General features: G+C 41.4%; 1 protein-coding gene and 1 long non-coding RNA gene across 2 annotated transcripts in view; one reads left to right on the top strand and one right to left on the bottom strand.

Annotated features, from left to right (window-relative positions):
- Positions 1 to 16720, top strand: part of Kif27 (kinesin family member 27) — a 70352-nt gene that overhangs the window by 49032 nt on the left and 4600 nt on the right. The window contains exons 13-15 of the mRNA XM_051172612.1: positions 6861 to 7076; positions 13184 to 13390; positions 15119 to 15317. Coding sequence (XP_051028569.1) covers positions 6861 to 7076; positions 13184 to 13390; positions 15119 to 15317 — 622 coding nt within the window. The remainder of the gene's footprint in view (positions 1 to 6860; positions 7077 to 13183; positions 13391 to 15118; positions 15318 to 16720) is intronic.
- On the bottom strand, positions 2284 to 16049 carry LOC127212503 (uncharacterized). Its single transcript, XR_007833553.1, has 3 exons — positions 15774 to 16049; positions 5460 to 5621; positions 2284 to 2421 (listed from the first exon to the last, which is right to left on the bottom strand). It is a non-coding gene; the product is annotated as an uncharacterized LOC127212503 (long non-coding RNA).

Raw genomic sequence — 16720 nt, 5'->3', positions numbered from 1 at the left:
CCATTTCTGAGTTTACAGTTCAGTGGCATTAATACCTACAATGTTGTATAACTTTTGCAGCTATGTATTTCCAAACTTTATTTCCCCAAATAGAAAATCTATAACCTTAAACAGTAACTCCTCTTCAACTCCCTCCTTGGCCAGCCTCCATTGGTAACTTCAGTATTTCAGATAAATTGTACTATATGGTATTTTATAGTGGGCATTGAGATTTTGAAAATGTTATCTATATGTCACTAACCACCCAAAATTAGAGAGAGGTTACAAGAGTCATATAAAGAGAAAAGGTTTTGTAGAATGAAGTTTGTTTTAATTATAAGGACTTCAGAAATGTCATAAATATTTTTTCAGGACTTGGACTTTATGAGCCAGTTAGTGAAGTAGTTTTATGAACAGGTTTGCCTCCGTTTCAGGTTTTTAAAAAGGAGTAGTTGTAGAAGTAAGAGCAACAGGAACTATCCTTGACTTAGCTGCATGTATTTTCACTAATAGCATCTGAAGATGAAGCTGACTTTCTCAGACGTGAAGATCTACTCTTACTTAGAGCTGGCTTGGGCCAGAGTGAGCACACACCCCTGGGTCGCGACCCTCATGCCAGCAGGCATCTGGACCAGAAGGTCTGAGCTCACAGTGGGTGGGGTGTGCTCTAGCTTTGCTGCATCAGGACCTGGTTGGCTCTGCTGTGTCAGCCCATTTCCCAGTCCAGCTGGTCACTGAACACTGGGTTTGCGTGGCTCCTCTGAACATGATTCCTAGTGTCATAGCCAGATAACTTGCTTACACTGACTGTCAGGGTCAAGTTGTAGAAGCTGTCCCTCAAAACATGGAAAATAACAGCAAAAGATGAACTAATCAGACGTACAAGAGAATAGTAGCAGAGACTACCTGGACCTTTGCGGAATGTTCTTTTACAAAATAGAGAAGAGTAAAATGAAAGAATGCAGGGGAAGTTTTAAAAAATTATTTTACTTTATGAGATGGAAAAAGAAAAAGCATAAAAACCTGTTTTTCTATTTTATTTTAGAGAGTTACTTTTTTTAAAAGATTTATTTATTTATTTATTTATTTATTTATTTATTTATTTATTTATACAGTATTCTGCCTGCATGTGTGCCTGCACCCCAAAAGAGGGCACCAGATCTCATTGTAGATGGTTGTGAGCCACCATGTGGTTGCTGGGAATTGAACTCAGTACCTTTGGAAGACCAGACAGTGCTCTTAACCTCTGAGCCATCTCTCCAGCCCCCGAGAGTTACAATTTTTAAAAAGATTTTGTTTTTTAAACGAGGTGCATGTCTGTGAGGGTATGTGCACGGAGTGTCCTGAAGAAGAGCATGTTAGACCCTCTGGAGCTGGAGTTAGAGGTGAATGTAAGCCACTTTGATGTGGGTGTTTAGAACCAAACTTAGGTCCTCTGCAGGAACAACACATGGTCTTTTTTAATTTTTAAATTTTTAAAAATGTAATTTATTTATTTACTTATTTATTTATTTATTTATTTATTTATTTATTTATTTTTACAAACCCTTGTATTGAGGACTGACTTTCAGTAGATCGCAGCGAGGGAACTGCTCTGCTATGTACGAAATCCCGACCAGAAGCAGGTCCTCTACGAATAGTTTAGCACCAGGTTCCACACAAACGTCAACACATAGTCTTAAACCATTGAAAATCTCTGCAGCCTTGGGTGATGTGATTTTAAGAAGCAAGAACACCCTGAGATAAGGAGGGAGTATAAATGAATGGAAACCACCTTAATTCTTTGAAAAATTTAACACAGTACAGACTGTTATCCTACTTGATTCTTCTCAGAAAAAAAAAAAGGCATTAACAGATTTCACTTCTGTTGTTTGAGGAATATTTACAAGTCGTTGATTATATGCATTTCAGATGAGGACTGTAGTCGGTTGAGTATTTCTCTAAAATGACAGAAAAGAAAAATCCATTGTGTACAGTTAACTCAAGCTAAGTATGGTATAGTGCTAATAGACCTAGTGTTCCTGAGATGGGCTATATATCATGTTCAAGGCTAACCTGGGCTATACAGGGATACCCTGCCACAAAAGAAACAAGAAAATTAAAGTATATCACAGGCCTCCAAGTAAGAGCTAAAATTATAAAACTCTCAGAAAAGCGCATAGGCCTGACTGCAACCATTTTATAATGTAATTTATAAAGATTTATTTTTATTTATGTTTATGTGTCTGCATATATGTGTGCACATTTGTGCCTACAGAGGCCAGAATATAATGTTGGATCCTCTGGAGTTGGAGTTACAGATGGTTGTGAGCCACATGATGAGGTGCTGGGAGCCAAACCTGGGTCCTCTGTGAGAGCAGCATGTGTTCTTAACTGCTGACTCCACTCATGTCTCTGGCCTTCTTTGTGACATTTTAAGTAGTAATTTCTTGGATATCACACCTAAAACACAGCAAGGAAAGAAAAACAATAAATGGGACTTAATAGTAAAAATACTAAAAACATTTGAGATTTAAAACACAAGCCAGGCTCAGTGGCACATGCCTGTAATCCCAGCACTTGGGAGTCAGAGGCAGTTGGATCTCTGTGAGTTAGAGGCTAGCCTGGTCTCCAAAGTGAGTCCAAGACAGTCAGGGCTACTACACAGAGAAACCCTGTTTCAAGAAAAAAAAAAGGACACAATCAAGAAAGTAAAAAGATAGCTTATGGAATATAGGAAGATATTTGAAAATTATCTGATAAGAGATTGAGAATATATTTTTAAAAAGAAAGAACAGTCTGCCTGCCTCTCTGGCACTTAGGTTGAAGCAGGAAGATTATATAGCACAATATTGTCTAAGCCAAAAACAAAATAAATAAGAGCAAAGAATCAGCTGGGTGGGTGTGGGGGTGGGGGAAGGCACATCCCTTAATCCCAGAACTCAAAAGTCAGAGACAGGCAGATCTTTGTGAGTTCGAGGCCAGCCTAGTCTACAGTTCCAGGACAGCCAGGGCTATTACACAAAGAAACTCTGTCTCAAAAGCAAGCAAACAAAAAATCATAAAGAACAAAGGAGCTGAACCAATAATAGCCAGGCAGTGGTGGCGCATGCCTTTAATCCTAGCACATAGGAGGCAGACGTGGAAGATCTCTGTGAGTTCAAGGCCAGCCTGGTCTACAAAGCAATTCTAGGACAGCCAGTGCTACATAGAAAAACCCTGTCTTGGGGAGGGAGCTATGTGAAATAAGCTAGTCACAATATGTACGTGTAATACCATTCCAGCATAGGCAGCGCCAGGGGAAGTAGAATAGTGGTTGTCTAGGCTTGTGAAGGGGAGTGGGATTGGGGAAAATGGAGTGACTTACTGGGGTTTTGGAAGGTGATGAAAAGATTCTAAAATGTATTATGGCACTGGTTGCATAATTCTGTGTACACTGAGACCTATATCAGCATACATGAATTGTATCTTATTCAGAATAACTGTAAAGCCAGGAAATGATGTAGCAGAGGCTAGATGACACCCAAAACTGTCTGTGAGGTGGAGAACAAGCAGGTGAGTGGTGCTGACTGACACCTGGAGAGTACTGCAAAAGGTTAAGACTTGAAGACCTTTTAGCCCCTTCCCCTGAACACATCTTTAAATGAACAACAGCTTTAGTGAGTTACAGTTCATTTAGATCATCAAAGACTACGTGGAAAGCAGGAGTAAGGCACAGGGTGAAACAGCTTAGCTGGTAAACTCTTTCCTCGCAGGATGCTTTATCTTTACGGCATGGCAGGGATCAGTCAGAATGCTCCATGTAAGGAATGCGTGGAGATCCACATGTAAATTCTGAGGCATCAGTCTAACCCTGGCTTCAATACTAACATGCTGTCAGCTGTAGTTATCCTTCCAGCAGATCAGCACATTCCTGAAGTGTTCCCTGCAAAAGGGAAAACACTTAAGTTGGTAAGATGTGGTGACAGGATCATGTGAATCCTTTGTGTTTGTTTGCTTATTTGTTTCAAGACATGGTCTTTCTTGAAGCCTGGGCTGGCATGGAACTTGGGGTCCTCCTGCCTATCCTCTTGAGTCCTGGAAGTGCTAGGATTACTGTCATCATTCATTCATTCATTCATTCATTCATTCAGTGTTTTGTGTGTGAGGGGTGGAGGTGGTACCATAGCATGCATTTGGAGGTCTGAGGACCCTGTTGGGTATCAGTTCTTTGTTCAGCTTGTCCGAGGCACTGTGGATCGATGAGACTAGGTGGCCTGCAAGCTTCTAGGAATTTCCCTGTCTCCATCTCCCAACTCCCTGTGTGGCGCTGAGATTAGAGACAAGCTACTACATCCAGCTTTTATAAGAGTTCTGAGAGTCCACAGTCAGGTCCTCAGGCTTGCATGACAAGTGCTTCTCCCACCTAGCCATCTCAGCCAAGTCTAACTCTTAAATGCTACCAACATTGCCTAGTGTGGTGGTGCACACCTTTAATCCCAGTACTAGGGAGGCAGAGATAGGCAGAACTCTTATGAGTTTGAGGCCAACCTGGTCTACATAGTGAGTTACAGGCCAACCAAGGCCACATAATGAGACCCTTTCTCAAAAACAAAACAAAAACCAAAGCCACCAATGTTAAAAACAAATACAACTGAAGGTAGAAGGAACTGGGAAATACTAGGACTAGAACAAGAAGTTGAGACAAAACTTCAGGAAAGACTTTCATATCTTCAGTGTGGTAAAGAAAAAAAATACTGTAGTCACAAAACAGGAAGTACAGGCCATTATAGACATGAAAGAATACTTAGGAATTTAAAGAGTACACAGGCCAGGTGCGGGTGGCACACTCCTGTAATCCCAGCACTCAGGAAGGCAGAGGCAGGCAGATCTCTGAGTTACAGGCCAGCCTAGTCTAACAAAGTGAGTCCAGAACAGCCAGGGCTACACAGAGAAACCTTGTCTCCAAAAAAAGGGAGGGGGGAGGAAACAAAGAAAAAGAGAGGAAAATAGAAAAGTTTAAATATTTGAGACTAAGTTAAAAGAAAAATCACCAGGAAAAAAAAAAAAAGAGGAAAGAGCTCAGATAAATCTAGGAAGTCCAGCACTCAAGTAATAGGAAATCTAAAGAGAGAAAACAGGAGATGATCAAGCACATAGCATAAAAGGTCTCCAGGGCTGGAACAACGGCTCAGTGGTTCAAGCCCTTGCTGTCCTTGCAGAGGACTCAGCTTCCATTCCCAGAAGCCGTGTGGTGGCTCACAAACCATCTGCAACTCCAGTTCCAGGGGATTCTATGCCCTTATCTGCCCTCCTCATAAACACGCATGTTCCATATACATGCACATAAATGAAAATAATAAATCTTAAAAAGAAACACTTCTCAACACAATATGAGATTTTAGACAGAAAAGGCCATCAAGGGCCCAGCATAATGAATGTCCAAAACAAACCATTGTGAAAGGTTTAGATGAAATGCGGAAAAAGCAAAACAAACAAACAAAAAGCCCAATCTTCAGTACCTCAAATAGAAGGAATTAGTCATTGTCAATCGTAGAAGCCAGAGCGGCACTGGGCTTCTCCAGTTTCTTCATTGGAAGTTAGAAGATCCAAGGCAGAGTGTTTCCCATCAAACCTGCCTCAGGAAACTGCTGGGCCGTGTACCTTATGAGTGTAAGCACTTTCTGTATGAAAAAGGAATTAGTGTCTAAAGATTTCACTCACTCAACATGGGCATTCTCGATGAAGCCCCAATTTAAGCAGGAGTCTGGAAGTTGGAAGCTCCAGGTAAAATGCTTCAAGAAAAAAAAAATGCTGAAATGGCTCAGTGGGTAAGGGTGCTTGTCAGCAAATTCAGTTTTATCCCCAGAGCGCACATGATGGCAGGAGAGAACTGACTCTCATAAGTTGTCCTCTGACTTTCATACTTACGCTGTGGTACCTGCACACACTAAGAAGATTGTTGAATACATTTACTGATAACTCTGATTTAATGAAAATATGAGATTTTGCAGTTTTATTGGAAAGAATTAACTATAAGGTACAAAAAAGATGTATCAAGTATGATAATTTTTACAGACATGTCAGCTATGAATAATAGTCACAAGTTCATAATGAGGGAAATAAATACTGATTTAACCAGAAGCTCCAATATAACTGAAGCGTGGCGGGCTGGAGAGATGGCTCAGCTGTTAAAGGCTAGGCCCACAACCAAAAAATACCTCACAGTGGCAAAATAGAGAAGGGAAGCTGTACAGAGGAGGAGAGGTATGAGTGTGCATTCTTACTCCTGCATCTAAAACTGGTTGCTTAGACATATGGGCAAAACACAGAAGAACCAACTAAAAGGGGCTAAGGAGACTTACTCTGGGAATGGTTCTGTTTTTTATATTACAAACTTTATGATAGTTTATGTATATGTTAGAAACTATATGGAAGACTATAGTACAATATTTTAATATGAACATCTCTATAAATCTGACCATATTTTCTGATCATAATGAAATACAAATTAAAAAGTATGCTGAAACACACCAAATATTAACCTTTTAAGAAACTGTAACAGTTTCACCATGTAATGAGCTAAGGAATAAGAGATAAGGAAAAAAAGTGCTGCCTCTCAAAACCTCTGATTTTCTTTTTAAATGAATGTGTTTTGCCTGCATGTATAGTTAAATGCTCATGTGTGTTGAGAAGCCAGCAAGGACAGAAGAGGGCACCACATGCTCTGGAACTGGAACTGCAGACCATTGTGAGCTGCCATGTGGGTGCTGCAAAGTGAACCCTATAATTTCATGATTTGAATCTCTATATTTTTAAAAGAACCATTAAAGACTTTATTTGGAACCATTTATTATTTTATTGATGTTTTCCTATTTTCTAAGATGCCTGAGTTTCTTATAACTGTTTTTCTATCTTTTCAGGCCTTAAGCACAGATAGTCTGAAAATATCAGCTCGCCTGAACTTGTTGGACCAAGAGTTGTCAGAAAAAAGCTTGCAGCTTGAGAGCAGCACAACTGAGGAGAAAATAAAGATTTCAGAACAAGTTCAAGCCCTTCAGCAGGAAAAGGAGCGGCTCCAGAAACAGAAAGACAGCATGGATGAAAAGCTCAGCAGTGGCCGAGTGCTGTCCCCCAAAGTAAGTCAGTACTGCGTGGAGCTGGAGTTGTTGTATGACGACGGGTGAGGTGGGGGTTTCCTTGGATGCTCGTCATATGACCATAAACCTGGTAAATCTGATGCACCTTGTTCCAGACTTTGTCAGCTTATGAGGTGGGGGTTTCCTTGGATGCTCGTCATATGACCATAAACCTGGTAAATCTGATGCACCTTGTTCCCAGACTTTGTCAGCTTATGAGGTGGGGGTTTCCTTGGATGCTCGTCATATGACCATAAACCTGGTAAACTGATGCACCTTGTTCCCGACTTTGTCAGCTTATGAGGTGGGGACTTCCTTGGATGCTCGTCATATGTCCATAAACCTGGTAAACTGATGCACCTTGTTCCAGACTTTGTCAGCTTATGAGTTAGTTCACCTGGCATCTCCTTGGCACTCTAGCCGTGCTTTATTAGAGGCAGCTGTCTTCCCAGAAAAGCACCTGCATGTTTCCTGTGTGGCATCGCTAGGCAACAGGCAGCAGAGACTCCGTTGGCTTCTCAGCTGTCTCTCACTGAAATCACCCGGCGCAGGAGATAGCCTGAAAGTCTCTGACCGATGGCTTCTCAAGGAGAGCACATGACTTGTGCTTTTTCTTTCTTTCTTTCTTCCTTTTTTTCACATTTTGAGGGGGATGCAAATGTGTTCACGTGGGCATACCATGGTTTGTTTGTGGGGTTAGTTCTCCCCTTTTACCATGTGGTACTCTCCCTTACCAGCTGAGCCAGCTCAGCTGTCACTGTATCTTTGGTGTTAGGTACATACAACATATTCTAGCTTGAGAAAGGGCTGGTGTTTCAAGGACATTCTCCACTATCCAAGCAAAAGTACACATTCCAACACAATACGTTTACTTACAGTTTTCATTTGAGAGGGAATATAGCTCTTCTCAGGTGTGTTTTTTTTTTTCTCTTAAACATGTGAGATGATGATTCATTCATTAGCTTTCAGATTGTGAAAAAAGGATCCCAACGTCCTGTTCTTTTCTTTTTTAAAAATGTATTTATTATTCAGTATTTTGCTTGCATGTATGCCTGCAGAACAGAAGAGGGCACCAGGTCTCATTGAAGATTGTTGTGAGCAACCATGTAGTTGCTGGGAATAGAACTCAGGACCCTTTGAAAGAACAGCCAGTGCTCTTAACCTCTGAGCCATCTCTCCAGCCTCCAAAGTCCTGCTTCATATCAGTTTTTGAACCTGAAATTTCTCTCCAAATATTTATTATTATGGCCTACCTTTACCAAAGGGGAAGGAGGTGAACTGGGAGCCTTGGGCCTTGCTGAAGCTTGTGTTTTAAGAGTCAAGAGGGAGGACATTAGAGGGGCTCCGGAAGAAACCACAGAGAGGTGTCCCTAAGTCTACTGCTGAATGAGCTGGAACGCTGGTGGGAGGAACACAGACTGGTCGGCACTGTGTGGCTAAAGGACACCTTACACAGCTGTGTCCTAGAGCCCTCCGCTTGTAGATGGGAAGGGACAAGCACCTAGCACACAGCAGACATCAGCGCTGGGGAACTCTTCTGCCCAGGACTCTTTCTAGGCCATGCAGGGAACACAAACTGCTAAGTGCCATGCTTCCCTTGAGAATGTCGTAATGTAGTAAAGCTGTATTTATGACATTATTCACACAAAATAATGTGTGCAGAGGTTTCTGGGGAAAGCTGTGTTAATGCTGCTGTACACTGCAGTTGTAGGTTGGATACTGACAGGACACTATTAGACGGAGCAGACAGGGCAGTGAGCACACTCTGCCGAGGGCAGAACCATTGCTAAGAAGCAGTGAAGCCTTGGCAGTACATGTGTGTCCTAGCACTTGGGAGGCTGACGTGAGAAGATTGCTGCAAGTTTGAGGCAAGTTCTAGGCCAGCCATACCTACATGGTGAGAGCCTGTCGCAGAAAATGGCTTCCATTTCATGTGGAATTGGTTCTGTGGCAGGTAACATTGACTTGTGGATAACACCATGCATAGTACTCCCTGAACAGTATTGAACACAGTTGCGTTCCATTCAGCCTTGTGAGCTTGTCTTTGGCTTTATTTCCACTCTTAGCATTGTTTAGAACCAAGGTCAATATTTTCAAATAGGTCTGCCAGCAGCAAATTAATGGAAAGAGGTTCTAAAGGGACCTAAGACCTAAACTTGGAATAGCTTGCTATTTATGTCTTTGAACTTGCCTCGAACTCACAGTGATCCTCCTCCCTCTGCCTCCCAGAGTGCTGGGATTACAGGCGTGTGCCACCACACCCAGCTTCTTTTCTTTTCTTTTTCTTTTTTTTAATAGTAATTGATTTACTAATCATATTATTTATAAGTGATACTTATATGGTCTTTCAGATCATTTTAGTACCATATTGCTCAACAATTCATTGAAGATAGAACACTTTCATTTTTTGATGAAATCTCAAAATTAAATTATATAAATTCTGATTTTTGTTTGTAAACTTGCATTTGCATTTATTTATGGAGCAAATAATTCAGTGTATGATACAGTATATAGTGGTCAAGCCAGATCTCCTCAAATAACTAAGCAATCCAAGTGTTCTTATACAGTAGAGACACTTGGATTCTTCTAGTTATTTTGAAATGGATAATAAATTGTTACAGGGTAGTTTCCTTTCTATTGCTGTGATAAAACACTGTTCAAAAGAAAGTTAGGGGAGGAAAAAGTTTATTTAACTTTCCATGTCACAGTCCGTCACTGAGGGAGTCTGGCAGGAACTCAGTGCCACAGAGGATGCTGCTTGCTGGCTCACTGGTAGCTCGTGCTCACCTGTCTTTCTCATACAGTTCAGGACCAGCTGCCCAAGGAATGATGTCACTCACAGTGGGCTGGGCCCTTCTGCATCAAGTAACAAGCAAGACAGTGGCCCACAGTGGCAATCCCTAATTTGACACACCCTTCTCAGTGGCACTAGGCTGTGTCAAATGGATAGTTAAACCAAACTAGGATGGCCCATCCTTTATCAGCCTGACATACAAACGTGCCACTTTTAAACTTATCTGTCCCCACAATCTCATATTAATACAAAATACAGTCCAACACTCTTTTAAAAGTTTCCAGTGCTTTAAAAGTTCAAGGTCTTTTACAAGTTAAAAGTCTCTTAGGACTGGAGAGATGGCTCAGTGGTTAAGAGCACTTGTTTCTCTTTCAGAGAACTGGAATTCAGTTCCCAGCACCTACTTCAATAGGCTCACAGCTGCAGGGGAGCCTGTGTCATCTTCTGGCCACTGTGAGCACCTGCACACATGTGGCATACCTACACACAGACATACACATATTTTTAAGTTAAAATACAAACATCCAAAGTCTCTTAACTGTGGGATCCTGCAGCATAAAAGTCCCAAAAGGAAAGGACTGGGGCATATGCAGTCAGCAATGTAAACCCAGACCCTGTAGCTCCGCATCTGGCCCTGGGACTCACTCACTGCCATTTTCCAGCTCCAAATAGCTTGAGCAGTCCCATAGTACGCGCTTGCAGGCTTGGGCCTGCTCTGCTGTACACCTCCACTGTCCTTGGAGACATCCCACAGTCCTGACATTTCTAATATTCTCCACTACAACTCAAGATGTGGTCTCTCCTGGTCTTTTGGGGGGGCTTTTTGTCTTAGCCCCATGGCACCACCCACTCTCCATGATTTCCACAGTCTTGCATTCTTCGTGCTTTCAAAACCAGTACTATGTGGGAACTTTTTACAAATTGCCAAGTTTGGCTGCCAGCTTGAAATGTAGCATTGCCTGCCTTGGACCACAGCTTCTGTATGCTGACCCTGTGAAGATATTTCCCTATTGCACCAGTGAAACATATTTCACTCAATGGTATTGATCTTTTATTAATCCTAGCTGATTCTCAACCCAGCTGATCAGCACATTCTTGTTCCATAAGATCTCCCAATGGCCCCATGCCAGGTCGTAGTGGAGCCTTGGCTTCCCTCGGATCCTCACACCCCAGGCCTGACAGCATGCTGCACTTCTCTGGTGCAGTTCCTGCTCTAGCTCCTCTCCGCTGCTGGGTAATAATGTGGCAGAGAGCACCGCAGAGAGAGAGAGGCTCATGTCAGCTCACAGACCACAGTCGTCAATGAGGGAAGCTAGGACAGGAGCTCCACTGAGAACCTGAGCAGAGACTGGGAGGAATGCTGTTTGCTGACATGCTTGCTGCCTCATGCTTTGCTTGCGGCTGTGTCTATCCCAGAACAGAGGGACCCACAACCATGTGTATTGGTTCATTAAAGAATTTTCACTTTTAAAATTTCATAGTGTAGTATGTCTCTCTCTGTGTGTGTATACATGTACATTTGCACATATATGGAGGTCACTGGACAAGTTGGGAAGTGTCTTCTTAGAGATTTTTTGTTTGTTTTTGTTTTTATTTTTCAGTTTTTTTGTTTTTCGGTTTTTCAAGACAGGCTTTCTCTGTGTAGCCTTGGCTATCCTGGACTCGCTTTGTAGACTAGGCTGGCCTTGAACTCACAGCGATCCACCTGCCTCTGCCTCCCAAGTGCTGGGATTAAAGGCGTGTACCACCACTGCCCAGCGCCTGTGTTCTTAACAGCTGAGCTATCTCTCCAAGCCCCCCCCCCCAACCTTAAGTACCTTTCAAAAGTATTTAAAGTGTTTCCTCCTCCTTAAAATGTAATGATTGGGGCCAAAAAGATGGTATTAGTGGCCAGGACCAGACCTGAGTTCAGTTTCCAGCACCCATATTTGGCAGCTCCTGACCATCTGTAGCTCCTCCAAGACAGTGGGTATCCTCTTGTGGATCCTGCAGGGCACCTGCACTCATACTCATGAACAATATGCGTATGTACAGAATTGCAAACTTACAAAACTTAGTCTTTCCAAATGACTATTTTGTTGTTTTTTTGTTTTTGTTTTTTTTTTTTTGGAACACATATAATTAAAGAATGGTTAGTTACTGCACAAGAAATGATTAGTAAACATTTCTTCCACAGTGTTCTTCCAGATGGATTTTATAAGATAGCTTTTTAAAATAAGTATTTGATCTCATGCTAGGTGAAGTTCTGACCAGTTCTGACCAGAAACTGAAGTTTCTTTAGTTTCTTTAACTGGAGAAAAGGAGGTCTGGAAGTCACTAACATCTCTTAGTGAAAAAATAACCACACATAGGGAACTACTTTTGCTAAGTTTAAGTTATGTGTTGAATACTGTGCTAAGCAGCAAGGATGTGAGTATGGGGAGGCGGTCTTCTACAGAAACTTGCTTTACACAGGTATAGGAATACAGGTACACCCACATGTCTGTTTCCCCTCCTCTTTCCTGCAGATAGAATATATTTGAGCAGCTCAGAGAAATATTTCATTTTCTGACACAAATAGTATGTTAACTGATGTTAAGTTGCCACCATTTAAAATAGGTTTCATAGAAATTCTTTTTTTTTTTTTTTTTTTTTTTTTTTTTTGAAGGGGGTTAAAACAGGGTCTTATTATGCAGTGCTTGAGCTCATGGCTCTCCTGCCTCAGCCTTGCAAATGCTGGAGTTTCGGGCACCTGCCTCTGGCTGGCTCATTCCACAGGACTCTCACGAAACGTTCCAGCAACCTGACCCTGACTGCTCTGTCACCTCTGCTGCAGTGTCCCCACAGATTCTCTTCTCATCATTAGTTCCTAGTGAGCTCCAAGTGTCCCTCCCTTCTGTCCCAGCACTGCGTTCTGCTAGGTCTTTGTGGGTACAGCAGCTCTCCTAGGCCTCCTCAGTGCAGACTAGACTGGGCATTTTAAAGGCACTTGAGGCACAGAGGGAGATGATGGTATTGCAGACTGTGTGAGCTGAGGCGTGCTCAGGCGTCTCCCTTGGCTTAGGTAATCAGTGTTTGCTGGATAGCCTAGGAACATCATGGAGCTCACCTAACTTTTGCAGCTTCCATTTTTGTTATATAATGTTTACTGTGAAGACTTGCTAATTCTGTGTTATACACTGACAAAATCTCAAATATTGTGTCCTTAACTCTTAGTGAGGGGTTAAAGGTATTGTCCTTTAAACTCAATCACATGGTAAGCTCTGATCTAAGCATATGCCAGTGTTCAGGTTCTAGTCTTGTCTTTAAGATGAATACTTTCCGTGATCTCTAGGAAGAACATCATCTGCTCCAACTTGAAGAAGGCATAGAAGCTCTGGAAGCTGCCATTGAGTTCAAGAGTGAGAGCATCCAGAGTCGCCAGAACTCGCTTAGAGCTTCGTTCCAGGACCTCTCTCAGAGTGAAGCAAATGTCGTAGAAAAACTAGTTTGCCTGAATCTTGCTGAGATCAGAGCTATTCTTTTCAAATATTTCAATAAGGTACATTTCTAAGGAACCACACTTTTCTTACAAGGAAGGGTCAAGATGCCTCATTTATATTGAACTTTTAAAGAAAGTGAAATGCTCAAAGATTTGGTGGGCAACTAAATGTAAGCATGGGTTCCCGTTATGGAGTAGGTGTTACCAGAAAGTTTGTGAATTATCCAAATAAGCATAGCATTGAGGTGGTTAAAACCGAAAGTCCCCTTGGAGGAGGTCTAGACAACTTAACTGGTAGCCCTTCTTATTACTTCTTGATTCTAAATTTAAATGCTGTTTTTGAAGAGTCTAGGGTCCTGCAGGTTTTGGTTTCTCCCCTCCATTGCTGGGAATAGGGTAAAGCTGTGTTTCCTGCCATTCTCGCCATGCTGAGTGAGTGAAGTGGAGGTGCAGTGGTGCTCTGCTGCATTGGAAATACTAAGGTTTATTAATCTGTATTGCTTAAGTCAATTGAACTGTTTTACAAAAAATTGGCAGTTTACTTATACAGCGATACTTTGTAGTATTTAGAACTATGTTCATATTTTGTCTAATATTTTTCCATTTAACATCATGAAAAATGGCTTCTCCCTAAAAAATATATTGAATTAGAGTATCTGACAATTGATACAAAGTAAAACAAAGACTTTTTCAAAGTCTAATTGTTTGAAATGAAAAGCTCAGAAAAACAAATGAATGAAATGTTAAGTGGTATCCCACTCCCGGCATGTGTGATCCACAGCAGGCAGCAGCCACTCCTGATGGCACTGATTTGTGCTTGGTGTGTGTCCAGGCTCAGGGACAGAGTCTCTGAGGGCATCCTGAGGGCGCTTAGCCCAAGGCTTCTAGCTACAGCGCTCTGTAGATGTGAGCGTTGTTTTGATGGGAATATTTGAGAATCCTATCAGGTTCTACAGCACAGACACTGTCTACAGTGCTCTACCTCCCATCAACACAGCAGACCTCAGCAGACAAAATACACAGCCTGAAATAGAACCTCTGTGTTTACGGTCACAATATTTTTTACTTAAAACAGTAATATGTAGATGTTGTAAGAATATAAACATTCCTCAATGTCCTCAATATTCATGTAGACTAGAAAAACAGTTATAGAATTATAGGCAGCTATGGTAGCGCTTGTCTATACATTTGGAACACTTAAGAGGCAAGTTCAAAAAACAAAACAAAACAAAAAAAGAGGCAAATTCAAGGCCAACCAGGGCTACACAGTAAAACCATGTCTCCAGAGGAAAAAAGAAGCAATAAAGAAAATAATATGACCCTAACTACAGAAATCTTATCTAAGAAGTTGGGGTGGGGTGTCTATTAGTGCAATATTATGTTGAAAGTGAAAATATTACAGCCAGGTATGGTGGTACATGCCTTTAATCCCATCACTCGGGAGGCAGAGGCAGGTGGATCACTGTGGGTTTGAGCCTGGTCTATACAGCGAGTCCAGGACAGCCAAGGCTACACAGAGAAACCCTGTCTCAAAAAAAAAAAAAAAAAAGAAAAGAAAAAACAAAAAAAGAAAGTGAAAATACTACTAATTCAGAATTTTAGCAAATTCAGATGTTGTTAGGCTGTTCTATAGTTATCTCAGCATCCATCCAGCATACCCTTTAAAAAGCACATGAGATGATATTGAGGTTAAGTAGTTTCATCTTCATGCAGTCTAAGAAAACAGGGTTTAATCTATTCTTAGGCTACAAAAAGTACAATTAAAAAGGACAAAAATGTGTTTGATAGGTGATTAATTTGCGAGAAGCTGAACGAAAACAACAGTTGCAGAATAAAGAGATGAAAATGAAGGTTCTGGAGCGGGATAATCTGGTCCGTGAGTTAGAATCTGCACTGGAACATGTGAGATTGCAGTGTGACCGAAGACTGACCGTCCAGCAGAAAGAACACGAACACAAGATGCAGTTGCTGCTAAGTCATTTCAAAGGTAGTTCCCTCCCTCGGTGTTAGCTGAAGGTGATGGGGGAGGGGACATGCTGAGGGAGGGAGCCAGCCAGAGTGTGACCAGCCAGGGTGTGCACAGAGTCACAGTTTACATCTGTGCCTACCACATTTGGTGTAGTTCACAGATGCCTTGTGTTTGAAGCACCCATACTCCCATACTCCCAGCAGCTCCTGTAGTAACTGTGGGTTGGTTGTTGATCTGGCTTTTATGTGGAAATATAAAACAACTTGTTTGTTTCATGTACAGATGGAAGTGATAGGTTCTGTTGTAATTCCTGGTTATAGTTCTTGTTAATAATTTTCAGTGTAAAATTTTATGCATTAAGGTTATATCATAGGTCAAAATCGATGAGTACATAATATTATTAGTGATCAACAGCAGCCCAACAATTGACTGTGGTGTAGAAACACAGCTGCCACAATAGTCTCTTCACATTACCTGAGAACATGGCTGGTACCCAGACTGTGACAGCTCAATCATTGCTAGCTGAGCGTGCTTCAACTTCAGGGCAGGCTGCTCAGACTTGATGCTCAAATGAGCTAAAGAGGCTTGAGAGAAGCAACCTGAAGAAGCAAAAAGTCAAAAAACATAAATTTGGGTGTTTAGGAAACGACAGGAATTTATTCTTACAAAGTTAATTAGCAACTTCTTTGGCTAATAAATAGGATTTCCCTGGACAGGATCGCGTACACCACTGCATTAAAACATGTCCTGCTCTTTCTGTAGCTATGCCTAAAGGCTCGAAAAGAGATAACTGCATAGAGCTTTTGTGCTGTTGCGATGACTAGGAATTCATGGTTTAGTCAGTAGAGTGTGTACAGAGCACACAAGGAACCTTGGGCCAATTCCTGGCACCTCTTACACTCAAGATACTGTGTCTCAAAAAACATCAATAAAAATCAAATTTTTTCTATATCTACACATGCAGGTTATATACAATAGTTATAATAGCAATTGTAAATTTTCTAATTTCAACTGCATTAGTATGGGAAATAAAGCTGATGAGCTATATGTGATTTTGGCTGGTTGGCGTTTTTGGTGTTGGTGCTGAAGATCAACCCTGGGGCCTTGCACATGTTAGTCATGCATTCTACCATTGAAATGTTACTGGTTTTAATTAATTTTTAAAAGCAAGATTATGGGTTAGGTAAGATATAAGATAGAAAAAGAAAATTGAAAACCAATAGAGCCTAATACATATGCCATATAAAGGTCTAAAAACACTTGGGAGGCAGAGACAGGTGGATTGCTGTAAGTTTGAGGCTAGCCTGGCCTACAAAGTGAGTCCAGGACAGCCAAGGCTACACAGAGAAACTCTGTCTCAAAAAAAAAAAAAAAAAAAAAAAAAAAAAAAAACCAAAACAAACAAACAAAAAAATAAAGGT

The sequence above is a fragment of the Acomys russatus genome, chromosome 3 (assembly GCF_903995435.1).
Source record: "Acomys russatus chromosome 3, mAcoRus1.1, whole genome shotgun sequence".
In the NCBI taxonomy this organism is placed as follows: Eukaryota; Metazoa; Chordata; class Mammalia; order Rodentia; family Muridae; genus Acomys; species Acomys russatus.
Note: the sequence above shows the minus strand (reverse complement) of the source record. Positions and strands in the feature narration are given on the sequence as shown.